Below are 27,043 nucleotides of genomic sequence, written 5' to 3' on the forward strand. Positions count from 1 at the left end.
GCACACCCACATTCCTCATAGGTAAAATACAGTACATCCAAAATTCTTCTGCAGGGCTTCTCCTCTGCCTTCACCCAAGAGAACGCATGACTTCAGTCATTCCATCACTCCACTGCCCACCTATAGCTAGAAGGGCATTGCCTAAGGCACTCTGCATTGTCCACAGAGCCTTCCAGGGAAACGTCCTGCAATACCAACAAGTTAAATTTAAGCAATACAAACCAAACAAAAAACTGTACTCCAGGCTTGAACCACCTTACACAAGAAATGTATAGGAGGTACTGCTTTCCCAGTCAGTACAAGATTCCAAGCAACTCAACAAGCAAACTGCTTTCGATATGTAGTTATACTAAGAAGGGCTAACCTATGGTTCGCTGTGGCATCATATAGTTATGTACTTGCATATAACAGTTATGGCAAACAATAGTACTAAAAACATAATAGGCAGGGGTCAGTAGAAAATGTTAACTTATATTTCTTAAATTCACATAAGAAATAACCGCTATGAGGGTTGTCGATCACCTGCACTGAACAGCCAAAAAACAGAAATCACCAAATGAAAAGGCATAGAATAACTGAAGAGGTCTGTCACATTCTTAGACAATTTGAAGGACTTTAATATAGTCCACCACTGCCAGTCCCAAATATATATACAATCTAACTCTTCTTTACATCTCAGAAAGACACTCAGATATGGGATGGTAATAAAAATTCTCATCCCGAAAGATCTCTCCACTTCTCTCTCTCCCTTCCGCCAAGCTAGCTGAGGACCACAAACATACACAAAATCTGAGATTGTACAACCCAGAGAAGTAATATTAGATTCATGGGAAGGCCTATAGAAAATTCCTTATGCCTATGCCCTACACAATCTCAAATATAACAATGGTATGGAAACTCTTCACAACTAATGATCATATGGATTGGATTATGGCTAGACCATCATAAATGTTGACACAACTGCATCACAAGTCTTTTGATGCTGTCAAACAGAACCTTAGGGCGATGTCTTTGCAATATATGCTACTCCTCCAGGCACAGCTGTGGGTAATCCATGGATCCCACTCCCACTTCTTCGACATTTGAGAGGCATCTTGGGAATAGACAACTGAACAATGAGCCCGTCAGAGAAGAGGCCCCAAACAGCGGCACCCAAGCGACCCAGATTCTGGCCGTCACCCATTCCCAGACCCGATACTGCCCCAAATTCAAAGGTAGGCAGGGGCGACATGGACACTCCCCAAAATCCTCGGATACTGATCCTGATGGGTCCCATAGGGATATTGAGAAACCCCTGGCTTCCCTGACATTTTCGGTAGTGCCGGAGCTCATCAACGCTGCTGACTCTGACGAGGATGACCCTCTTGGAACTCCACTGTGATCTTTCAATCTGTCAAATCCTATCATTGACATATACTAGCCCAGAATTCAGGGCTCCTTATCTACAGTTTGACTTCTACATTTAGATCTTGCATAGGAGGAGGTCCTCTTCGAATACGCCGGCATGTTTCTTGTTACTGAGAGGTTTTGGGCGACAGATGCTTCACAGGTAGAAGTGTGGGGTGGGGGGTAGTAGGGGAATATTGAAGGGGTTATACTCTATGTTTTGTTTTACTTTGTTCTATTTGCTCCCGCAAATGCCTTGTGTCCCCCACTGTACTACCTGTGGAGGACTCCCTTGCTCCTTCAGGCCATCCCTTCTATGGAGTTTAGTCTTATCTCATGGAACTTAAGTGGCCTATTAAACCGTATTAAGCACACTGCGGACCTCAAGTTTCTCCACTGCCATCAACCAGGCATTGCCCTCCTGCAAGAGACACTTCTCTTGGGCACCCTCAGCCCATTCCTGAGCAGGTTTGGCTACAACCGTATCTACCACTGCGGCTTTAGCAGAAGGGTTCAGGGGGGGGCAGCGATTCATCTTCACAAAAATCTCCCCTTATTGGTTACTCAGGTCTTTTAGGATCACTTGAGTAGGTATGTGTGGGGGCTGGGACTCTATAGGGGAAACCATATAATATATTGAGCATCTACATACCTCCTCATTCGAATTGGCAGATCCTCCAAGACCTGACCTGAGTGATCACTACTTTACCATATGGGGTGTTACTCTTTGGGGCGGGGGGGACTTTAACGCTAGCTCCAATCCGGACTTGGACGTCTCTGGCCCTTCTTCGCAAGACCTGTCCAGGATGCTTAAGTCCTGGGCAGACTCCCTGGGACTCTGTGATATGTGGAGGTCGTGGAATCTGCGGGAGCATATACACATACCTCAGCATCTACGAAAACTATGTCTCGCATTGGCTATATATTTCTTCCAGCCGTGGATGTCTCTTTTACATCAGGAACCAGCACCCGTGGCATCTTGGACCACTCCCCCTGCTGCTTTGTCTTGGGGTCCTGGTGCGTCATACACGACCCATGTGGCATTTGAATGCCTGGTTCCTAGCAGATGAAAGGCTTATGGATCAAATGTCTGAGGAATTGCGCACCTATTTTGGGACCAACGAGGGAATGGTTCAGTGGTCTGGTCCGTTCTGGGAGGCAAGTAAACCCACAATATGAGGAATAGCCAAGGCATACCTCAAGTGCATAGGTAGAGGCACTAGAGCATTACAGAACACAAATCTTGCACACTCAGGACTTAGACTGAGGCAGAGATAAATACAACTGAATTACTGTCCTAACAGTTAGACAGACATCGACAGGACGTCCCTCTATCAACTGGCTTTCAAAGAACACCAGCAATGTTGGTGTGCTGCCACCCAACATATACACGAGTATGGGGATAAAAGCTGCATGCTCCTTCATAGGCTGTCCACTGGCTAGAAATGACAGTTCCAGACTTATCTTTGCCCTAGACGACACCATGGGGTCCCTGGTCGCAACTGGAGAAGAAATTGCAACAGTATTTGGAGACTACTATGAGTGTTTATATGCCAGTCAGCTGTGGCACGCCCCGAGACTTGCCCAATCACTACTCTCTGATGTTCACCTTGCCCGTCTGACACAACTCCAGCAAAAGTCCCTAGATAAACCAATCACTCCTGATGAAATCCAGGCAGCCATCTGGGATCTGAAAACTGATAAGCCCCCAAGCCCAGATGGCTTCCTTCTCGAACACTGCTCTAAACTCCATGACATAGTTACCCCACATCGCCTCTGACTTTACATGGAAGCTGTGAAGCAGGGGTCCTTTCCTCCAGAACTCGAACTCGCAACCATTGTCGTCATCCCTAAAGCAAACCAGCCATCAACAAACTGCGCGTCCTATCGACCTATGTCCTTATTTAACATACATTAAAATATACGCTAAGATTCTGGCGACCAGGCACCAATCAGTCCTTTACTCCTTCATCTACCCTGATCAATGCAGCTTTATGCCGGAACGCAGCACTGAACACTGTATCCGTCAGCTACATGTAGCCTGGCCCATATTGGAGAGGTCAGGGAGGCAGTAGCCCTGTTGCCTGACGCCTTTGAAAAAGCTTTCTACCTTGGGTCAGTGCTGATCTGGATGGGCTTTGGTCCCGCTTCCAAGATATGGTGGCACTTCTGTATTCATGGTCCTTGCCATTGGCGTACCCTCTTGCAAATTCCCAATTTGGCACGGGACCCGGTAGGGACGCTACCTTTCTCCACCCCTCTTTGTTCTTGCCATCAAGCCCCTGGCCCAAATAATCCACTTTGACGCTCAGATTCAGGGGTGGAAATGGGATAGAGCATTAGAGCACAGGATTGCACTGTATGCTGATGATGTCCACCTGTTTCTTGCTGATCGACAGTCTTTGGTCCGCAGGCTCTCGAGATCCTCCATCTTTTCGAAGAAGCCTACGGATTTCGTACAAATAGGGGTAAGTCACTATTCATTCTTTACAGGGGGACCGTGCATCACTGGACTGGCAGTCTGATGTCCCTGTTCGCCGCTTGAACTTCAAACGGAAATCATACACACCCTTAACCTTACTCCCCTCCTGGGGGACCATAAATAGTGGCAGAATCTCCCTCTTGAAAATCGCTCTGTCGAGGCCTGGGAACACCCAGGTCTGCGAAGCGCTCTGCCTTAGTCCCTAAGGTTTTGTGACTTTAAAAATTGCAAATGTTCATGAATATGTCCATAACCACACTACACAAACAATATTATGATTCTTGACCAAAATTAGGTTATATTAGAAAGCATTTTGTGCACCAAAACTTACAACACAAATGGTAAATAACTAGCAGTTTCCAATACACTCTAGTTACTTTTTCAATGAAATTTACACATGGTACAATACATTTTTAGCATTTTTAAATAAAACACAAAGCCCAATGCATTTCAGGTTTTACAAAAACCCTTCTTCAGGAGTAAGATTTCTATATGTGTTTTTACACAGTTGCAAATTTTTCGTTCCTTCTGGAGGGCTCTACAACAAAAACAAAAAAGGTACCATTCGTTATCCTGATCATCACTAATATCACATACTGAATTACAAATATATTTGTAGGATTTGCAAATGAGGAGCCTAAAGGTTTAAGTGTAGTCTACTCAAAAAGGACCCGAGCATGTGAGAGTGACTACTTATGTAAAAGAAGGATGGCCTGCACAAGAGTAGAAAGAACCAGTCCCTTTTCCTAACCGCAACCTTAACAAAGTGACTGTCTGTGCAATTTAAAAAAGTGACTGTCTGTGCAATTTTAAAAACACTTCAACGTGCTGCATGCATTACTGTCCAACGTTTTAATGGTGTCCGATATGGAACAATAAATCAAACCAAGACTTTACTCACAGATTCTAGCTTCTTCAGATGCGCTCTAAACAAATAAACCAACATGACTGTAAAAACAACACACTTATCGATTCATATTACTAAGTATCCACCTCCAAACTACTTAATCTTACCGAATCCAAACTCCAACAATGCGTGAAAATCAAGGCTCCGATAATTGTAAACACCAAGTTATCAAAAATTCCAATACTGTTGTGTAGAAGTCAGCGGCTCCACATGTTTCTGTCAGTTTGGGCCAAACGACCTCGTATCAACTCCCCAACGCTGACATTGAACAGGGCACCTTTTTTAAAATGTGCCTACATCTTTCGGGAACACATTCCCCTCGGACCGGTAAACCCGCAGTCTATACAAACTCACCAGAAGGTTTGGGAGCTGCCTCCGTCTATCCGCCTCTCCCGTTCTGCGTCAAAGACGGCATCAACGCCCGCACTCACGTGTCTCATTTAAACAGCCCGCGTATTTCTATTTCATTGTGTAATTGAAGAAACTTTATTGACAAGCATACCAGACTGTGTGCTCCAAAGTCACTGGAGCTCACTCTGATGTATTCGAGCTAGGTGCAAAAGCCACCGAGGGCATATGTTTGTGAAAAATTATCAATTGTAATGCTATGTTGGAAAAGGTAAAACGACGCAAATATTATTATGTGACAAAAGTGAGAAGTATAACGAAAACATAAGGTGGGGTCTCGTACTGCTTGTTTACAGGGACTTACATGTGCAAATCCTGTACAGGTTAGAATTGAATATCATTAGTAGAATAGAGATATCAAAAGCATCTTTACACTCATCTTCAACATCTACATGTTAAGTTCATTTTTAAAGAAAGCACAACATTTCATACTGGTCATTCAAACCCCCTGGACTGATTGTTCCGAGATATTTAATCCAAAAGGTCTCTCTAAGGGACAGTGAAGTATGATAATCTTTTCCCATTATGTCATCCACCTTCTCTAGTATAGTGAATCTGATTTGTGGAATGTTATTTGATGCCTGTACCCAAAGTGCGGCTAAGCTTGAAGTGAAATGTTTCTTGCGAATTGTCTTCACTTTTCCAGAGGTTCTCCCAAAGTAAACCAAATGGCGTATATCACGCCTGCAGTGTTGCAGTCTGATGTATGCCTTAATGGTGCATTTTGTCCAGTCTTCGGGTGCGCGAATGTATTGTCTATCATTACTTTGCCACACTGACCACAATTCCAGCATTTGCGCATCCCCTTGCATACCATATTTTGGGGTATATGTTTTCTTTTAAGCATTTCCCTCAAGTTTTTGGGACGGTTGTGAGCAAACATTGGCATTCCTTCAAAAATGTTGTTAAAGTCAGGTTCCTGTGTGATTATCTCCCACCTATTTCTGATAATCTTCTTGATTTGTGCTGCCTGTATAAACTGTTTAAGGACAAATACCATACGTTTATTGACTGGCTTTGTAGATTTTTGGAGTAAAGTAGTGTGTTTTTTTTGTTCCACTGTTTGTTTTGCAGTCACCAAAACTTCATCAGGGTAACCTCGAACCTTATATCTCTCAATCTGGTCATCGATAAGGTTTGCGCTTATTGTCACGTCTGATGTTATCCTTTTTATGCGTATTAGTTGTGAGACCGGTAGATGATTTTTTAATGCTCTCGGATCTGCACTGAATAATGTAAGGCAGTCGTAGAAAGACCTTGGGGTGTGTTGTATATCTCAATGTCCAAAAACTGAATTCTATGTTGTTGAATGTTATGTGTGAATTTTATTCTTGGATTCTTCCAGTTCAGGTCATGTATGCATTCCTCCAGGGTCATCCTATTGCTATTCCAGATAACCAGGATGTCGTCAATGAATCTGAGATACAACAAGGCATGATCGCTCCATCTAGGGTCTTGTAAAATCTGTGTATCTTCAAAGTATGCCATAAATGTATTCGCATACGAAGGGGCTCCTGGAAACCCCATTGATGTACCCGTCCGTTGTAAGTAATGCGGTTCTTTCTAAACAAAGTAACTATGATATAAGGACAAGTGGAGTAACTCCAATAGAAATACTGTGAAATCCCTGTCGATGTCTGAATTCAATAGTCTCTATTCCACTGCTTCCAAACCTTCATTATGAGCGATAGACATGTATAATGCCACAACGTCGATTGTCTATAAGGTGACTCACACTGTCTAGTTTTGCAAGACAATCTGTGGTATCCTTCACATATGTTCCCCAACTTTGCACTAACAGTTGTAAATGATGATCTACGAACTGTCCAATGGGTTCGTGTATTGATCCGCATCCTGCTACAATAGGACGAAAAGGGGGATCAGTAGCATGCTTGTGTATCTTTGGAAGCAAGTAAATACGCGATATTTTAGGAGTGGTCTTTTGTAAGTATTTCTTGGTATTTGTGTTAATCAATCCATCTGCCTCCGCTCTGTTTACAATCTCCTCCAGCAATTGTGTGAACTGGCGGGTTGGGTCCAAGTCCAACAATATGTATGTGTCTTTATCCTGAACGTGTAGATTTACCTTATGTTCATATAATGCAGTGTCCATCACAACGAGGGCGCTTCCTTTGGCAGCAGATTGGAATGTTATGCTCGAATCTGGTCTTATGCCATTCAGAATGCGTGCTTCCTTGGTTGTTAAATTGGAGTGCTTTGGTTGAACATATTTAATATGTTCAAGGTCCTTCTTTACCTATGCCTCAAAGTTATCCAAACTTTTGTGAGAGACTGGCGACATAAATTTGCTTTTAGGTCAGAAAATTTCAGGTGTTCTCTCCTCTCCTGCATTTGAGATAGTAGGAAAAAAACATTTAAAGCGCAATTTCCGAGTGAACTTGAAGAGTGCAATCTCCGTTCTAGTGCACTAGATGAGTATGTTGGGACAAAAGAAGTTCCTTTGTTTAGAACATTTTGTTCTTCTATAGTCAACGTTCTCCCAGAGATGTTTACTACTAAGTTACACGTTTTAGATTGCGTTGTGGTCTGCCGCTCTCGGTTGTTTTTTTTTTGTTGTTTTTCCCCTCCGGGTACGTTTTCTTTTGATTGCACAGGTTTGTATGGCGGTAGATTTGAGGCATGGCCTTCCGCCAAAAAAGACGGTTTATCAGTGGGGGTAGTTGCCACCTCATCTACGGAAGTACCTGCTAAGGGTGTTATTGCTGGCGCTGGTTGTCTTTGCAAGGATAGATCCTGATCCTGAACAAGGCTTTCCTCAGATGAAGTATTCTCTGCCTTTTAAAAAAATCTTTTTTGCTCCACCCAGGTATAGACCTCTTCCAGCTTGTAATCTATAGTATCTCGTCGGAACTTTCTTATTTTGCGTTCATGAACTTCCTTAGCGTGGTTATCTAGTCTGGTATTTATGTCCTCCAGTACATTACTCCAGACTTCTTGCTCCATGTTTTCTGAGATTTCATCTTTGAGTTTGGCAATATCATGTGTAAGATCGTTAAGTATACATGACAGTTCCTCTATTATAAGCAGGATGAGGTCCAACGAACACTTATTCAGGATCGCATACCATCTAATCATAATTGTCTTATTAAATTTAATAAGCCTCAGTTTTAGTGCGATTCTCAATCCCCGTGGGATTCTTTTGACCTTATGATATTCAATAAGGGTGGTGGCATGGAGCCTTTGGTTAACCTCTTTTCTCATTGTGTATTCCAGTTGTCTAAGAAGTTGAGTTGTAGTGCCAACTGAGGAACTAAAAGTCTGTACCTCTTCAATCAATGAATAAATCGATGTGGCTTCATCTGCTGTATAAGCCTTTGTCATGATCAATACAAGTTTAAAGTGGGTGCTGGTCAACAGGTGTGGGCAAAAGTAAAACTGCTCTGTGGATGTGTGGACCTGCACACCGAATAAACAAAACTTACTGCTATGTTTTTATAGTTGTGAAACAACTATAAAAACATAGCAGTAAGTTTTGTTTATTCGGTGTGCAGGTCCACACATCTACAGAGCAAAATCTCCCTCTTAACATTTTGGGTAGAGCTGCATTGATCAAAATGATGATACTCTCCCGCTTCCTATATATCCTACAGATCTTCCCACTTCAGATCCACAATACATGGTTCACCGAGGTGGCGGAACTGTTTTGGTCCTTCTGTGGAGGGGTCACCTGCCTTGCATTGCTCAGGTCAAGTGTCACAGCTCGATGTACAAAGGAGGCCTTAGGGCTGTGGAGATACGTGTGTACTACTGGGTGTCTCATCTGCTGGTTATGAATGATTGGTTGTCTGGTGGGTGGGTGGAACGACCGGGCAAACCAACTTGAATTGTCCGGCCTTAGCCTTGACGGATTGATGCACTACTTATACAGCCAACCAATCCCCAGAGGTCACCAGAGTGATATTCTTGGAGTGGAGGGCAGCAACACGATTGAGACTAATAACATGGCATTTTTTGTATGGGTTAGCATAGATCTGAACCTAGCTGCTATAGTGGGTGGATACATTAGTTGATATTTCATCCTTTTGGTCCCTCTCTCACAGCGCTGGGGCACGCTGTTAGGCGCAGCTATGCACTTTATAAATATCTTTATTATTATTATTATTACTGGCTGGGATAGGTGTCTGACTTCGCAAACCCCCCTTTGGAAGGAACGCTGTATATATCAAGTGGCATAACTAGAGGGCTTTCGCTGTTGGAACTTAATCAAAATTACAGTATTAGGAGATATATGTGGCATGGATCTTCCAAGTATTCCTCCAAGCTCAGTTTACCTGTTCCCACACTCAGTTCCACTAATGCCTGCAGCTGCGCCATGCCCTGGGTCATTACAGTGCCCACTTGCAGGATGTGCCCGACTTCAGCCCTGAGGAGGCATGACTGTTGATGGGGAGAATGGGTTGAGAGAGTATCTTCCAGCTATACTAGGCCTTGTTTGTAAGGACCTGGATACACTAGACCTGCTTAAACGGAGATGGGAGGGATGGGCAGGTAAACAGGAAGAGGTTGAATGTTGCGAGACCTGCATGGCTCATAGGTAACTAATGATATCTTCAAGGCTCAGACTAATACAATTCCATTATTTGCACCTAGCTCACATGACACCACAACGACTCTGGCATGAGGGTGTTCCCTCTGACCCCAGATGCGCTCGCTGTCACTCCCCCGCAGCTGACTTTTTCCCCATGGTCTGGCAATGTCCTGAGATCACCTAGTACTGGACCTGCATAGGTGATTCACTCTCTGCAGTTTTAAATAGATCAGTAGTGCTGACCCCAAAGATGGCCCTCTAAGGTCTCATAGATGAGTTTGGGGGAGCAAGGATACACGGCGCTGGTGGGGTTAGCGGGCCACAAAACTAAGGGGGACATTGAATGCTCCTGGAAAATGTTATGACCCCCTAGCTTGAAACTGTGGCGATCTGGAATGGACTGGTATGGCATATAGCAGGAACCCATCCATATTGCTGGAGCTGCACTTGGAAATTCAATACAATTTGGGGCAAATAGTGGGAATATTACAGTCTATCTTCCACATTGGGGACTGCACCTTGAAATGTTATTTTACATGTGTAGTAGGCTGCAAACGTGAGCGCGTGGGGAGACGAGGGCTAGATCGGGATGTATTGTTTATGTCTTCGCATTTTTGCTACACTCTCATTAAAACCAATAAATTGGTTTATAAAAAAAAAAAAGATTACACCCAAACAGGTAACAGCATAACAGTGAGACTAAAATACACCTCTGGCATGCTACACCATGCGATTCACAATGTGAACTGAAGGGGGCTCGCACAAAGAAGCCAATAGTTTGAAGGCAGCTGCCCCAAAGCATACTCTCTGTGTACCACCATACCTAAAGTTTGGCGTTTTCAACAATAAGGTATCGACCATAGTTGGATTGGATTATGTAAGCTGCTAAAGTACAGTTAATGAGCAGCGAAGTAATATAAAAACACCATAGTACCTCAGGAAAGAACACATGTGCTTGTTCCTTTTCTTTTTACAGTGGACAATTCTGCTTTGCAGCAGCTAAATTAATGTTCAGATGTTGCTACGTGGCCAAAATAAAAACATTGACTTAGCTGCTGTGAACTACTGCATACCACTGCAAAAGACAAACAGAGAAACATGTTGCAATACTAGTTCCAATTAAGAAATGGAGAAAACTAGCATGCCCTTAAATTACATGATTTGGTGCTAAATAACACCTGGTGCCTTATGATCTGCACACACAATGAGTGATTTGTAGTTGTATTTTGCTTTGAAGTATAAACACGTTTTTTTAAAGTTGTTCATCACACTGCCAGTGAGAATATATTATTATATTTGAAAGTATATTAATATTTACTCCTAAGGTATATAGAATTTTCATGATTAAGATTCTGTACAGTTTAGCTTCTAATTTCTAATGAAGCACACAAAAAGTCATGGAATGCTTGCAAAAAGTTCAACCACTGGCAATTGCTCGGGGTAGAATTTCAACTACTAGGTCTTTTTGCTTACTATGCCATCGCAGATCAGACCCAGCCATATGCAAATCAGCGTTGGTCCTGCTCCAATATGGATACTCCAACTTGAACTGCCAAGTTAGGTCCACTCCGAACCAAAACACAAGCAATCCAAGACTGGTTTCGGCCTGACTTGCTCAGACTAGGCCAAAACCAGATTGGAGCGGTTTGTATTCCAGTTCGGAGTGGGCATGGCTTGGCAGTTTGGGCTGGTGTGTTCCTACTGGATCAGGACCAAGAGTGATGGGCACAAGGCTAGTTCTATTCTGACGTGACATGGTGGGCAAAAAAATGATGGACTGGGATGCAGTCCAGAGTAATTAGCAGCGGCTGAAATCAATTCAAGCATTCCATCCATCTCTTTTTTTGTATTCCTAAATTCATATCAAGACTTATTAGTTAACATGGCATCGATATGCCTTGTGCATTGAAAGTACTCTTTACGCACTTGCTAAACAATACCCATGTGGAGAAAAGTGGTTGTGGACAACAATTCATAGAGCCAGCAAGAAAGGTCAAAAGAGCTAATGAAGTCTCCTAATTATCTGAAGCTCAGTGCCTCCTTAAATTGCCCAGGTTTTAAAGCTCGAAACAGGATTACTCAGGAATAATTGAACGTCAAGGTATCATCAGTCATTTAAAAGAGTAACACATATTAATATTTACCACTTCATCTGCCAGGGTAAACTCACATTTACAATATATAGAAAACAAACATGGTTTACCAGTGTTCTGAGAAATTCCAGCAGCTCTCCATGGGAAGTTGAAGATGGTTTAAGTGAATTGAAACTGCAATTATTTAGCCACAGAAGGCACCCAGCAGTGTCTTGTATCAACTCACTGGGGCATGTTTCATTTATTTCAGACTGGAGCTTCTGAAGACATTGTTCAACTCTGAGAAAAGAAAAAAAAACACTTCTGAGGTATTGGAAAACATTCTTCTGTGAGAAGCAATATAGATTTAAGCAAAGATTTTGTAAAGCTTTTATTTTTTTCAAACATACTTTATTGATTTTAATAAACTAAAACTAGTACAAATATAGAGGCAAATATATGCCTGTTAACAAGTGTATTGCATTATTACATTTTGTCGAGCAAGGATATTTTTGGTGGTTTAAAGAACAGCCATAATACTCGCCTCTATTTTACGAGGATAAGGAGCTGTTAATTCTCCGAACCTTAACATTTTAATCCAATAAACGTTCTATGAATATAGGGTTGTAAACTTATGTTTAAAAGGAGTCCACTTAATCAGTGTTTTTAATACATTATCAGTTTAGGTAGAATATTCATTATAAAGTACATTTTTGCCTTGAAGCAACAACATAACAATTTATTTTAAAAGAAAATTAACATAAGGCATGCCGATTCTGCATTTCATAAAACACGGCAAGCTGCATGCCCTAATCCATCTTTGACAGAAGGAAGTCACTCTCTGTTCGAGACCTTTGACTTTTTATCAGTGGGCTTGGAGATGGCTAATTAGTTACCAGTGGTTGGCTTTATTGTCGCTCTCATTTGCTTACTTCCTATTGGTCAACTGCTGTAGACTTCCTTCCCCTTTGTAAGTTTGCCTCCGCCCCAGGGCACAGATGCATTACTTGTGCCTTTCCACTGCTCATTTACTCAGGCCACACTTTTTTCTTTGTGCTTAAGCACTCTATCAGTGTGTGTCCTTTTCAGCTGGCTTCCTCATGTACTTCATCCTTGTCCTTGCTGGCTTGTCCCACCCTCCTGTTGTCCATGTTGGCCTACCCGTTGTCTGTATTGGCTTGTCACATCCTCCCCCGTTGTCTGTGTTGCCCACCACCCACCATCGCTCTTCCCGTTGTCTGTGTTGCCCTGCAAACAACTCTCCCTCCCATTATCTGTATTGGTTTGCCTCTCCCATTCTTTCAGTTGTGTTGGCTTGGCCCCACCTTTTTCTCGTTGTCTGTGTTGGCTTGCCCTCATGCTCCCTCCAATTGTCCTGCCTCCACACTTCCTCCTGTTGTCAGTGTTGCCTACCATGTTAGTTATCCGTACTGCTTGCTGTTACTCTCCCCCACACTGTATATGTTTCCCTGATCTCACCCACTATAACAAAAAAAACTATCACTCGAATGTGCTGCCCACACCATAGCGCTATTTTACCTGACCTCCGTATTGCCTCACTCACCTCCCTCCCTTACGCCTGCAATAAATCACTGATGCGGCTAGCACTGACGGCATAAGATAATTTTTTTAATTTTTATTTTATTTTAAAGTTTTTATTGAAGAAGACAAGAGAATTTACATGAATCGGGTATCATACGTAGAACACAATATATCAATAGGTGGGCAAGTATACAATGCATAGAAAGCAATTTACCGATGGATGCAACTGTAGCAATGATACATACATTAAAGGGGAGAGACGATCAGCAATCAGACAAAACAACAGCCTGCAAAGTTAGCCCACCCATGATCCAGGATAATAAAGACCAGATTAGACACCCGACACATAAGAAAAGCGATACAGGATAAGCGACCCATCTCTTGTGAAAGAAGAAAGAAAAGAGAAAAAAAAAGGCCATAGAACTAAACGAAGGTAAAATAACAAACCCATCCCCATTCCCCCCACCCTACACCTCTGCAATGGCTACGGCCCATCCCCACTAGCAGTGTGCCTGTCGCCCCAGAACTGGTCCTAAAAGAAGGAAAAGAGAAAGTGGAGGAGGGACTATCAAACAGGCCCACGGTCTCCCTTGCCCCCCGCCAGCAGTAACCCACCCCATACATCTCCAGGATAATAGAATGCAACAAGTCAAATCCAACGGGGGGGGGAAGCGTGTAAGAACCACCCCGCTCCTGCGCCATATTGAGGTACAAATCCCGTGTCAAATGAAGTCATTTTTCGAACCCATACGGTAAAAGTCAACCCTGGCCGCTACGATTCTTCATGCGAGCCCTGTCCATTCGAACCGCCATCTCAACAGGAGTATCAAAATATAGAAAAGTTTCCAAGTCAGCACAGAAGAAGTGATACCAGGATAGCCGTATACAAAATCTAAAAGTCAAACAAAGGTCACTGCCCACCAGAAATAGGTCGCCAGAGCATTTTCGAAGCATCTGGGAGAAAAAGGGCGAGGTATCAATCCGACAGTCACTGGAGAAATCACTCTGAAGTATAGGAATATCCACATCCATCTCGGGCGATATCGGCATAGGGCAGAATGCACCTCTAATAGTCTCGGGCTCGCTTGCTTCCGTCTGGGAGTCGAGAAAAAATACAAAGTCTGACTTCCGCGCAGGGTCCTCTGTAGCAGTCTGAGCTTGCTCGGCGGGTAAAGCATCTTGTTCCAGAGCCAACAAAGGGTCGGAGTCCGGTCTCCGGCAGATGATATCAACCGTTACAACCATCCTCTGGACGATGGCGGTGACTTGTGAATGGAGCTCCCCAATGGTGGCCATTATAGTATGCAGCGACGGTGTACATTCAACCCGCTCCATCGCCTCTCACGAAGCGACCGAGCAGGTAACCGAACCTCGGAGGTCGACTACTTCGGGGCACCAGGCACAGGAAATGCCGATGACAGTTACGGGCACTTCCAATATCGCAATCTCAGCACCGTCGCCGCCAGCGAGGGGCCAAGCCCATCGACCCCTGGAGCTCAACGGGGCCTCCGGGCGGTGGAACCCCGACCACAGCAATCGATACGTCAAGCCGCCGCAGTCGTGGGATAAAGCTGCCACCGAGCCACCATCCAAAACGGACAAGAAAAACTCCACTTCGGGAGACCGGGAGCCACCCACGTCCCGCAGCCGATGTTGTTCAACTCCAACCCGGCTGGGTTAGAACTCGAGGCCCCGGCTTCGACTCCGGGTTAGGCCAAGAATGGAGCACGGCGTATCTTCGTCATTTGAGCAGCTAGAAATTCCGGGATTGCACCTTTAGAGTCAGGCACACTTCAGCTGCACGGGAGTCCGGTGAGAAATCAGGATGATAGTCAGGATTTGTGAGCAACTGGCGGAGGTCGGCGGAGCCGGGAGCTTATGCGGCCATCTTGGTTGCTAGCGTAGCTCCTCCCAATAATTTTATTTTTAATCATGCTGAACAGCAGCCGTGCTGCTGTACAAAATGTTTATTAAAAAAAAAATGACCAAGCCAGTACCTCACGTAGGTCAGACCTATTGGCTTTGCCAATGCTTGTTGGCGGTTATAGTGAGGAAATATCCAATAGCACAACCCTTAAAAGCCATTATCCTAGTCCATACGGATGCACGAGTGATGTTTATGAATTCAGAGATAACACTTAAATGGAGACCATGGATCACAAGTAACCTTTCTATTTTGGGATTTTCTCCTCTTTTCACATGCAGTAGAATAGAACAGCAAGCTTTACTCAACATCAGAAGTGCAAAACCAATGGAATAGAGGGAAACATTATGTTAACAGGTTAGGCAGGGAAGCCTGTCCACTCGTGTTTCTATTCTGCTGTTAGAGCCTATGCACTGATGCTTTGCAAAACATCTGAAGTGTGCAAAGACATATGACAAAAATATTGTGAATGAAATTGCCTGACAGACGTCAAAGTCGGGGAAAACATTCCGAAGAAATCTTAAGGTGAGTCTTGAGAGAAAGCTGGCAGTGGAGGGAAGCCAAGAATGTTCTTTGGCACACAGAGCCTGACAGTCACTTACACTTCTGATATAGCCACTAGAAAGGTGGTGGGTATAAATGAATGGTCAGAAGTGGAAATTCTGGAGCACACAGCATGCAAAACAGCCCTCCTTTCTCACCTCTGAATCCAAGCAATAGTGAGTGGCAAAAGTGTAGAGGGAAACATAAGCAAGATTTCAGCCATGGAACACCCCCGGCTAGCTGAGGTGAAAATGTTTGCCCTGGTGGAAGGGAATCATATTACTTCTGGTGGTTCCTTCTTGGTAAGGGCGTAGTACAACTGTATGCACTGAAAACTTGCTTTTGCCTTGACATGCCGCGCCAGCTCCCGCACAACGGAACAGCCCACGGGGGGCTGTTACGCTGCCACGCTAAGTAAGACACCCGGGACTTCATCTCCCAGAGTCCCCGGGGTCGCACACTAGCAGCGTCATTCTTCTGCGCCAGGAGGCGCTACAAATTCCCTGTAGGGCTCCCGCAGCGCGGGATGCGCGCGGGCGTGCCCGTCCGCGCACGTCAGAGCCAGGAAGAGGGGGGGCGGGCCACACCACTTGGCTCTGGGCTCTGGCCTCATAGTTGCAGCTTGAGATGTCAAATGGTGGTAAATCACGGACCAGGGGGCACAAAGCCCACAGCACCAAAAATACAAGGGACATCGACACTTGATGGATATTTGATATGAGCAACAAAGGCAATAGAGAAGGAGATACTAACGGCGGAAAGAAGACTTTCAATTGAAGGTGGCCGAGCAACCGATATCACCCTAGCGGAAAGAGGTACTTTAACATTATGGAGGCCATTGCTAGTAATGAATTAGTGAACAAATTTGCACCACTTTCTAGATCGGTACCGGAGTCAACATATAGCCAGGGGTCCCCAGAGCTGGTGCCTGTTCATTCAGAGAATTTTACGGATCCGAAAAAAAGGAGAAAGGCTAAACATCTTGAACCGTCCTCCTCTACCAATACAAAGTCAAAGAAAAACAGAAAAGGTCTAAGTGTGGTCACTGGGGAGGGGCCTCAAATGCGAAGCAAGCACATTGTTAACGCTAAGGATTCAGAGTCTCCCCTTCCCAATTCACCCGAGACGTTAATTAGCCTCTCAGAAGAATCCCTGGCAAGAACTCTCTGCCCATTAATACTGAGACTGGACAAGTTAGAGGCTGACATTATATTGTTGATAAATGCAGTAACAAGGATAAGGGTGGGAACGGACAGGGAAGGGAGGGCTGGGCCTAATAGGAATGTGGGTGTAGAATACACTCTATTAAAACATCATGATTTCCCCAATCAGAGAATGGAAATTAGGGATCAAAATAACAGTCATCTGGAGTTGCACAATGGTGTTAGGACTGGAACGGAAATAGTATTAAAGAAAACCCTAGAAACGGGCAATAGGTTTGATTGCCCAACAGGGGATAGGGGAAATTTATTACCCACTGCCCTTGGTGAGAAGGAAGAAACTAATGCACCAGCAGGGAAACCCCTGCCAACCAACCTGGGATCTAGTCTAGCTAGAGGCGACAATAAAATTACACTCCACCTCCCACCTGAATGTTCCCCGTATGTACTAATGCTATATTCCCTTAGAGAAAATCAAAGGGAATCCTATGCTGGGCTTAAGAACAAGGTGTGCCATTGTCTGACCAAAAAGGTAGCTCTATTTAAATGCTCACTTTAGAGATATTTTATTCGTAAGAAGGGTTACGTGGGTTGGCCCTATGCAAAAAAAACAGAAGGGAGATTGTATTGTAATCAATTATAGATCTTGATCGCGAGCACATTGGGGCTTGACATTAGTAAATCGAAGCCCAGGGCAAGGTCCCAAATTACTGCCAGTGGCACATTTTTACAGAAACCTAGTACCCAACGAGGGGGCACCGATGATGAGGAGGAATCGCCCATTGTATGAAGCCACTAACAGAGGGCCCTAGAAGTTAGAAATAGGTACCAGCCACTCTCAGACTTAGATGATCTAGATTGACTCAATGGAGTTCCTAGAGAGACGTTAAGTGAAGATAAGGGAATCACTGTAATAAATGGGGTACAGCCAAATGAAAGCGTAGAAGATAATTTAAACTGTCTTGGTATAATGGCCAGCCCAATACGCTTCCCGAAGGTGGGGGAAAATATTTGAACAATAGAAATCCCCAGATAAATAATGTAGACTTCGGTGACTTAACAATCCTGTCTTGGAATGTGGCGGGCATAAACTCTAAGCTCAACGATCCTGAATGTGGTGCTTTCATTGATAAATATCACATATGCTTACTTCAGGAGACCGGGGCTGTAGAGAAAGTGTACAAGCTAGACTTTACTACCTTTAGAATCGAGGCAAAGAAGGGACCAATGGGCCGCCCAGCAGGGGGCTTATTGATATGGGTGAAAAACTCCCTGATAGGGAGGATCTAAAGCTTTAACCTTGGGGGGGCGTGGTTACGGCGCCGACGAAGATGGCCCCCTAGAAAGGGTCCTCCTCTACATTGGGACACGTCTTTCCTGCTCCCATGCGCTTTCCGCTACTTTTCTCGGTGCCGGTTACCCGCATCTTCAACCGGAATGCGGGGAGCACCCGGTGAGCCCTTTTTTCTTGACAGCGAGCGTTTCTAAGCTCATTTAACTGTCGCGGTTGGTTTCCCTCAGAACGGGGATGGCTGCCGCCATTTTAAATGCGTCCGTCCTCACCATCTCCTCACCATCGATATGCTGCCACTTGTGCTTGCCACACGTTTTTGTTTTCCTGTTTTTACTGATTTTTATCAGGAATTCTTATGAAACATAACAAATTGGAGGAGCGGTTTCTTTTTCTTCATGAAGAATCACCATTTACCATCAAATGTACTCTCCATGAATACCTCACATCACCGCCATCTTAGAGGTATTTCTGCTTCTCCTTCATCATTAATGAATCTCCTCAGGAATGCTTTCTAACTCTGTGAACATTTCTTATTTCATTTAACATCATTGCTGATGTTCACTGTTAGTTTCATTGAGGATCTCCTTGGCAGTTTTTCTATTTGATATTTACCACAGTGGATTGGATGTTTTTCATCATACTTCTCTGGATCTGCACTCAGTTAGATTTTTCAGTCTAACATTGTTATACCTATGTTTAATATCCGCACATTTTGACTTTCTCCTGGAGATTTGTCTTTCTCTTCCTGGATGTTAATTTGAGCTTGCACGTCTATGGTGTCTCCAGCTTGGTAACATTTGCGCACTTATTTATTCCCTCCCACATTTTCTGGTACCCTCGCTTAGGACTCAAGGTTCTGCCTTCAGTCTATTGCTCTACATCGAATTGGGATTTTTTTTATCTCCTCTGGTTAAGCTGCGCACACCTACATTTATTTTTGTGCCCTCTACAAGTGTTCAAAGTGCTCCTTCTTCATCTCTACGCACTTCCACCACTGCGACAACAATGGCTGGGGCAGCACCTCATCGTTCTACTACTACGCACGCTACTTCCAATAAATCTTCTCCTCCTACTACTTCATCTAAACGCCTGAAGCAGGATCCTCCTTCTCCTGACAAACCCTCATCCCCTATCTCTATGGAGTTTATACTGGAGGAGATACGCGCATTACGTCCATTCATTCAAGTTCAAGTTCGGGCATTTGTATAGCGCACTACTCACCCAGAGGGTCTCAAGGCGCTAGGGGAAGGGGTATATTATTTGTGGAATGGCCAGGTTTTCAGTTCTTTTCTGAAAGAGATGTGGTTCTGCGTAAGACGGAGGTGGGTGAGGTGTAAGTTCCAGGTCTTGGCAGCCAGGAAGGAGAAGAATCTGCCACCCATGGTGGATTTCCGAATGCTCGGGACTGCGGCAAGGGCTTGATTGGACGATCTTAATTGGCGGGTGGGTTTGTAGAAGGACAGTCGAGTGTTGAGGCATTCGGGTCCTAGATTGTAGAGGGCCTTGTGAGCATGGGTGAGAAGGCGGAAAGTAATTCTTTTGTTGACGGGAAGCCAGTGGAGGTCTTTAAGATGTCCGGTGATGTGATCTTGGCGCGGGATGTCTAATATGAGTCTCGCTGACGCGTTTTGGATGCGCTGGAGTTTTTTCTGTAATTTTGTTGTGATTCCGGCGTAAAGTGTGTTACCATAGTCCAGCCGACTCGTGACCAGTGCGTGGATGACAGTTTTTCTTGTCTCGAGGGGGATCCAGCGGAAGATCTTTTTGAGAATGCGAAGTACGTTGAAGCAGGAGGACGAGACGGCGTTGACTTGTCTGGACATCGAGAGAGAGGAGTCTAGGATGAAGCCGAGGTTACGTGCATGGTCTGTGGGTGTGGGTGCTGTGCCCAGAGCGGAAGGCCACCAAGAGTCGTCCCAGGCTGAGGGGGAAGATCCCAGGATGAGCACCTCCGTTTTGTCTGAGTTGAGTTTTAGACAGCTTTGTTTCATCCATTCGGCAACTTCTTTCATGCCTTCGTGAAGATTGGTTTTGGCGGTGTTGGGGTCTTTGGTGAGGGAGAGGATTAGCTGGGTGTCGTCGGCGTAAGAGATGATGTTGAGGTTGGGTTGACGCGCGATGGAGGCGAGAGGACTCATGTAGACGTTGAAGAGGGTGGGACTGAGTGAGGATCCTTGAGGTACGCCGCAGATGACTTCGGTGGCCTCTGAGTAGAATGGGGGAAGTTGGACTCTTTGAGTTCTCCCGGCGAGGAATGAGATAATCCAGTCCAAGGCTTTTCCTTGTATGCCGATGTTGCTGAGGCGTTGTATAAGGGTGCTGTGACAGACTGTGTCGAAAGCGGGGGAGAGGTCGAGTAGAATGAGGGCCACTGTTTCTCCGTTGTCAAGTAGTGATCGGATGTCATCGGTCGCTGCAATGAGGGCGGTTTCGGTGCTGTGTTTGGCTCGAAATCCAGATTGAGATGGATCAAGGGAGTTGTTAGATTCAAGGAAGGTGGCGAGCTGGCTGTTGACGGCTTTCTCGATGACTTTGGCAGGGAAAGGGAGGAGGGATATGGGTCGGTAGTTTTTCAGTTCTGAGGGGTCTGCTGTGGGTTTCTTCAGGAGGGCGCTGAGTTCGGCGTGTTTCCAGCTTTCTGGAAAGGTGGCAGAGTTGAACGAGCAGTTGATGACATCGCGGAGTTGGGGTGCGATGATGGAGTCAGCTTTGTTGAAGATGTGATGGGGACAGGGGTCAGAACGCGAGCCAGAGTGGATTGAGTTCATGAGGCAAATGGTGTCTTCAGTGGAGATTGGGTTCCAGGCGCTGAGGTTGTTAGTTGGAGGAGTAGGATCTGAAGGGGGTGGGGCGGGTTGCTCGCTGGGAGAATTCTCGAAGCTGTTGTGGATGTCGGCAATTTTGTTGTAGAAGAAGGAGGATAGTGCATCGCAGAGGTCTTGGGAGGGAGTGATGTCGTTGGATGCTGCGGTGGGGTTGGTGAATTCTTTGACGATGTTGAAGAGTTCCTTGCTGTTATGAGTGTTGTTGTCGAGACCATCCTTGAATGCGGATTTCTTGGCGGATCGAATCATTTGGTGATGTTTGCTGGTGGCTGTCTTGAGGGAGGCCATGTTGTCTCAGGTTGGGTTTTTTCTCCAATTCTTCTCCATGGTGCGGCATAGTTTCTTGGATTTTTTAAGTTCATCATTGAACCAGGGAGCCTTTTTGCTGGATGATTTCATCTGGTGCTTTTTCAGGGGTGCTAATTGGTCTGCACTGTGGGTAATCCATTCCCTTAGGTTGGTGGCCGCTTGGTCTGGGTCCATAGAGGGGGTGGGAGGGTTTTGTTTGAGTGATGAGAGGAGTTGGTCGGTGGTGATTTTGTTCCAGTTTCTTCGAGGAATAGGTTGTTGGCGGTTATGAGTCAGGGTTGTTTTGTAGCTGAAGTAAACACAGCTGTGATCCGTCCAATGGAGAGCTGTAGTGCGATCGAAGGAGATGTGCTTGCTGGAGGTGAAGATAGGGTCGAGCGTGTGTCCGGCTGAGTGAGTGGGGGTGTCAACAAGTTGTTTGAGTCCGAGATTAGCCAGGTTGTCCAGAAGGGTGGCGGTGTTGCTGTCATGTTTGTTTTCAAGGTGGTAGTTGAGGTCTCCTAGAAGAATGTAGTTCTCGGAGGCGAGGGCGTGTGGGCTGACGAAGTCCGTGATGTCATTGCTGAATTGAGTGCGGGTGCCTGGGGGCCTGTAAATGAGGGTGCCTCTAAGTGTGGTCCTGGGGTCGGTGTGGATCTGGAAGTGGAGATGTTCGGCGGTTGCAAGATTGTCGTCGGAGCTGGTTGTGATTTTGATGGTGTTTCTGTGGACGATGGCGAGGCCTCCTCCTGTTTGATTGGTGCGGTCTTTTCGGATAATCTTGTATGCGTCCGGTATGGCTATGGCGATGTCGGGAGCGGATGATGTGTTCATCCATGTTTCAGTGAGGAAGGCGATGTCAGGTGACGCAGTGTCGATTAGGTCCCAAAATTCTGTTGCGTGTCTGTGGACCGAGCGGGTGTTGATCAGGATGCACTTTAGGCGGTTTGAGTCGGAGTTGTGTTTGGAGGATGTGGATTTGGTGAGGGTTCTGAAGCAGTTGAACTTGCAGGAGAGGCAGGCGAAAGGGCCGTGAGTGCGACCTGGAGTAGCTTCGCAGCATTGTGGTGAGCGTCCGGGGTTGAGGGCGAGGAGCGTTGCAGCGTCATAATTGATTTTCGTGGGCTGGGAGCTGCGGGGAGACTAATAAAGACATGCAACTTTTGAAAGACAAGTGGTCGACGATGGATAACAGGATTTCTTCTGTTGAACAACAGGTTTCCGAGATACAAACCAACTCCCAACGTATCTCCTCTTTGGAAAAATCAGTTCTCTCTCTTCAGCAACATACTGAGGACTTGGAAAACAGGAATAGAAGGAATAACCTTCGTATATATGGTCTGCCAGAATCTTTGGAAGGTGATGACCCGGTGACTTTTTCCACTTCTTTCCTACCAAAGCTCTTAGACATGGTACATTCTACTTCTCCTAGTATCCAAAGAGCTCACATTCTCTTCTTGAAATTTACAGATCTGCTCTCAGTTCTCTCTGCAGCAGATCCAACAGACAAGTTTCCTGGCAAGGCCAACGTGTATTCCTCTCTCAAGATGTTTCCAATGTCACTGCTTCACGGAGGAAAGAATTTCTGTCTCTTTGTCCCTCTTTACGCTCTCTTGGAGCTCGATATGGTTTGTTTCATCCATGCATCTTCAAGGTCACACATCAGATCCGGACATGGACTTTTCAAGATCCTGGTGAACTCAGAAATTTCATCCTTCTTCAATCCAATGGCGGAATGGATACCTCCTCCTCTTCCAGTGGCTAAATAGATCATTAATAATGTCGGTTTGTTCTCTTGTTATTTCTTCATAAAATTCCCATTGTTGTCTTTTTACAGCATTCCAGTTGACGTATTGTATTCAATTTATCTTCTACTTTTTCGTATTTGTTGTTATCTGTATTAATTTGTTACATATTTTACAATGTGCTCCTTTTGTTTCCTCTTTGATCTCATCACTCTTTATTCCCTCCCATAGATCCAGCTTGTCTCTTACCTCCTTTTTGTGGCTCACCTCCTGTAGTCCTTGATGTCCTGGAGCGGTTGGATTCTTACTCTTTGAACGGTCCATCTTGTTAAGTCACCATACCCCACCTCCTTCTTGTGTCTCTTCCTCAGGTATGTTTTTTGCAGTCATCCTTTTGAATATGTACTGTCTCTTCTTGTCTCTCCCTTTTCTTATTTTTGTAACTTCCTTTCCTCTTCCCCTTCTTCATCCTTCCCTTTTATTCGATGTGTTTTTACTGTTCTTCTTTTCTCACTTTTTCCTTTTCTCGCATCTATGAAGTTGGCACGCCTTTTTGCACTTTTTGATGTTTTTACTCTTATTTCGTTTTTAAATTTAGAGTTGTATCTTGGAATATAAAAGGTTTTATTAGTCCCATTAAATGGCAGAGAGTACTTTCTCACTTATCTTCTTTTACCCCTGATATTATCCTTCAAGAAACTCACCTTTCTGAACTTGAATCTCAAATTAAAAAGGAACTGGGTTGGTACAGTTTTATTTTCTCCCTCCGATAATGGAGTTGCTATTTTAATTCATAAAAAACTGACATGTAAAATTCTGTTAGAAGAGAAAGATGCTGATGGTAGATGGATTTTGGCTAAGCTATTAATTAATTCAATTCCTTTAACTGTTTTTAATATATATGGTCCCACTCAGCCTGACTGTTCTTTCTGGCCCTTAATTACAAGCAAACGTATTCAACACAAAGATGATTTGTTCCTTTTAGGCGGGGATTGCAATCCGATTATGGATCCATTTCTTGGTCGCAAATCCTCTGTCCGCTTCATTCCTCACAAACCTCACAAACAATTTTTAGACACCATCTTACAGACTTGTCTTTCTGACTCTTGGCGACTTACACACCCAAACACTTTCGACTATTCCTTTTTCTCTCCCCCTCATGCTTCCTTCTCTCACCTAGACTATATCTTTATTTCTCCATCTTTATCTCAAACTTTACTGTCTTCCTACATTGAACCCATTATTATCTCAGATCATGCTCCTGTTGTCACAGACCTTGGTTTACTTCCTCCTCATCCCAAATCTTCTCGTTGGCGTTTTAATTCTGTTCTTCTCACTGACCCTACTTTTTCTTCTTCTTTTCGCTCTTTCACTAATGAACTTTTTCAATTAAACTCTGACCCTAATACTCCTTCTCATATCCTCTCGGATTCCTTTAAAGTTACTGCAAGAGGCTTTATTATCGATTTTGTTGCTAGGAAAAAGAAACAATTTCTTCAAAAACGTAAACTTTCCTTAGGACATATTAAGAAATTGGAACATCGGTTCTACACTTCCTCAGATAAATGTATGTCACCCGACCTTTTGCGTGCCAAAATTGCCTTCAACAAACTCACCACTGACAATACGTCTTCAATCCTTATTCGCAGTAGTGCACGTTATTATGGAGGTCGTAACAAATCCGGAAAACTCCTAGGTAACTATCTTAAGTCTCTAAAAGAATGCACCTCTATTGGATCCATTTATTCTTCTGACAACATTCTCCTTCATACTGATAAAGACATTCTTAATCAATTCCAACTCTTTTACCAACAATTATATACCCTAGAATCTCCTCCATCTCATCTCTCATTCAATCTTATTTTGACAAGTTACCCACGCCCTCTACCTCTCACCTCAATTCTTCAGACCTGGTTCTTGATCTTTCATTGCAAGAACTCTCTACAGCTTTCTCTTCCCTTACTAAAGGTAAAACACCTGGCCCCGATAGTTCCCCAGTTGAAATTTGATCTACATTTCTCTGATCTTTTATTGCCAAAACTTCTCTCGCTCTTTCAAGCCTTTTGTTCTTCAGGCAAAGCGGAAGGATAATTTCAGGATGCCACCATTTGTCTTATTCCAAAAGAGGTTCATGATCCCAAATTTTGTAAAAAATTATCACCCGATTTCATTAGTTAATGTTGATTATAAACTCAGCTAAATTGATTGCTTTACGTCTAGATTCATTCATGCCTCATCTTCTAGGAAAAGAACAATGTGGCTTTGTTAAAGGGAGACTCACTTCAGATCATTCTCGACTTTTCTTAAATGTTTTGAATAAAGCCTCATCTCTCTCTATCCCTTTAGCTGCTATTTCTGTAGATGCCGAAAAGGCCTTCGATAAAGTAGACTGATCTTTTTTATTCGTTTCCCTAAGATGGCACGGCTTTGGTCCCAAATTTATTTCCCTCATTTCTTTGTTATACTCTTCACCTAAAGCTTCGGTTCTTGTTAATGGTCAACTTTACTCATCCTTTACCCTTCAAAGAGGTGTACGTCAAGGTTGCCCTCTTTCCCCACTTCTTTCTGTTTTAGCCCTTGAACCATTTTCATCCTCCATTCGTAATAATTCTTTCATTTCTGGTTTCCCCTTTGGTGATTCTCAATTAAAACTTTCTGCATACGCAGACAATATCCTTTTATTTATTTCAAATCCAGAATTATCGATTCCCCCTTTAATGTCTGAATTTGAAGCATTTTCCCTTGTCTCAGGTTATAAGATCAACTCTGATAAGAGGGAAATTCTTCCTTTGACCAAATTTTGTCTACCTCATCTCTTTTCCCCAACTGGTTTTACTTGGAATAGCACAAAGATAAAATATATTGGTATTTTTGGTTCTCCAATTCGATTTCATCTTCCATTAAATTAAATATGTCCGCAGTTCTCTCTCGTATTGAGCAATTGTTTTTTTCCTGGAATCCCCTCTTCCTCTCCTGGTGGGGTCGTCTTGATCCTAATAAAATGATGATTGCCTCTATTCTCATCTACATCTTTTCCATGTTACCTGTGCATATTCCTGCATTTTATTTCAAAAGTATTGATTTTTCTCTATGGAAATTTCTTTGGAGAAATAAAAAATCTAGAATCTCTCTTCTGGCTCTTCGTAAAGCTAAATAGAATAGTGGTGTTAATTTTCCAGATTTCCGTCTATATCACAAATCCTTCTCCCTGCGTCAAGCATCCCATTGGCTCTCGTCAGAACATTCCCCTCTTTGGCTCCACATTGAACGAACTTTATTATTACCTTTCTCCCCTCAGGAAGTCTTACACTTCTCCACCAAATCTCCTTTTACTTCTTTTCCTTTGTTTCAACACACCTCTTCTCTTCTTAAACCTTTGGTCTTTCCATCCTCCACTTCGCGTGATTCTTTTCTACATTCACCCATTTGGTATAGTTCACTTATTCTTTTAAATAATAGACCTATTTACTGGTCATCCTGGAGATCAAAGGGTATCATATGGGTTAGTCATCTCTTTGATGGTGTGTCCCCTCGTTCATTACCAGCAGGAGGAACCGCAAGTCATCAGGGAAACACGCAATCGACAGTATTGGAAAACAGGGATGTAATCCCTATTTTCAATTTGTCTAAAATAGAGCTTGATACTCATAGTGTTAGCCTGCTGTCAAAAGGTCTCTCTTACGTCCCCCATTCAAATGCTAATATTTTTGAACTACATTGTGATATTATTTCCTTCTTTCGCAAAATACGGTTGAAGAGGTTTTTCAGCTCTGAAAACACTGTAGATAGTAACTATGAAAATATAAGAAGTTTGTCTCTTCCTTCAACATTTAGCCCTTCATTGGATCAATTAGGTCCTGAAGTAGCAGCATTTGAGCTAGTGGTATTGCAAAGACTGGAACAAGCATTGCATTTTGT

At 44.0% G+C, this 27,043-nt stretch overlaps 1 protein-coding gene across 4 annotated transcripts in view; it reads right to left on the reverse strand.

Moving 5' to 3' along the window:
* The window catches only part of KIAA0825 (KIAA0825 ortholog), a 2,250,404-nt gene that overhangs the window by 1,936,538 nt on the left and 286,823 nt on the right, over nucleotides 1–27,043 (reverse strand). For all 4 annotated transcript variants that reach the window (XM_078675385.1, XM_078675384.1, XM_078675383.1 and 1 more), the window contains exon 3: nucleotides 11,936–12,104. In XM_078675385.1, coding sequence (XP_078531511.1) covers nucleotides 11,936–12,104 — 169 coding nt within the window. The remainder of the gene's footprint in view (nucleotides 1–11,935; nucleotides 12,105–27,043) is intronic.

The sequence above is a fragment of the Lissotriton helveticus genome, chromosome 2_1 (genome assembly GCF_964261635.1).
Source record: "Lissotriton helveticus chromosome 2_1, aLisHel1.1, whole genome shotgun sequence".
In the NCBI taxonomy this organism is placed as follows: domain Eukaryota; kingdom Metazoa; phylum Chordata; class Amphibia; order Caudata; family Salamandridae; genus Lissotriton; species Lissotriton helveticus.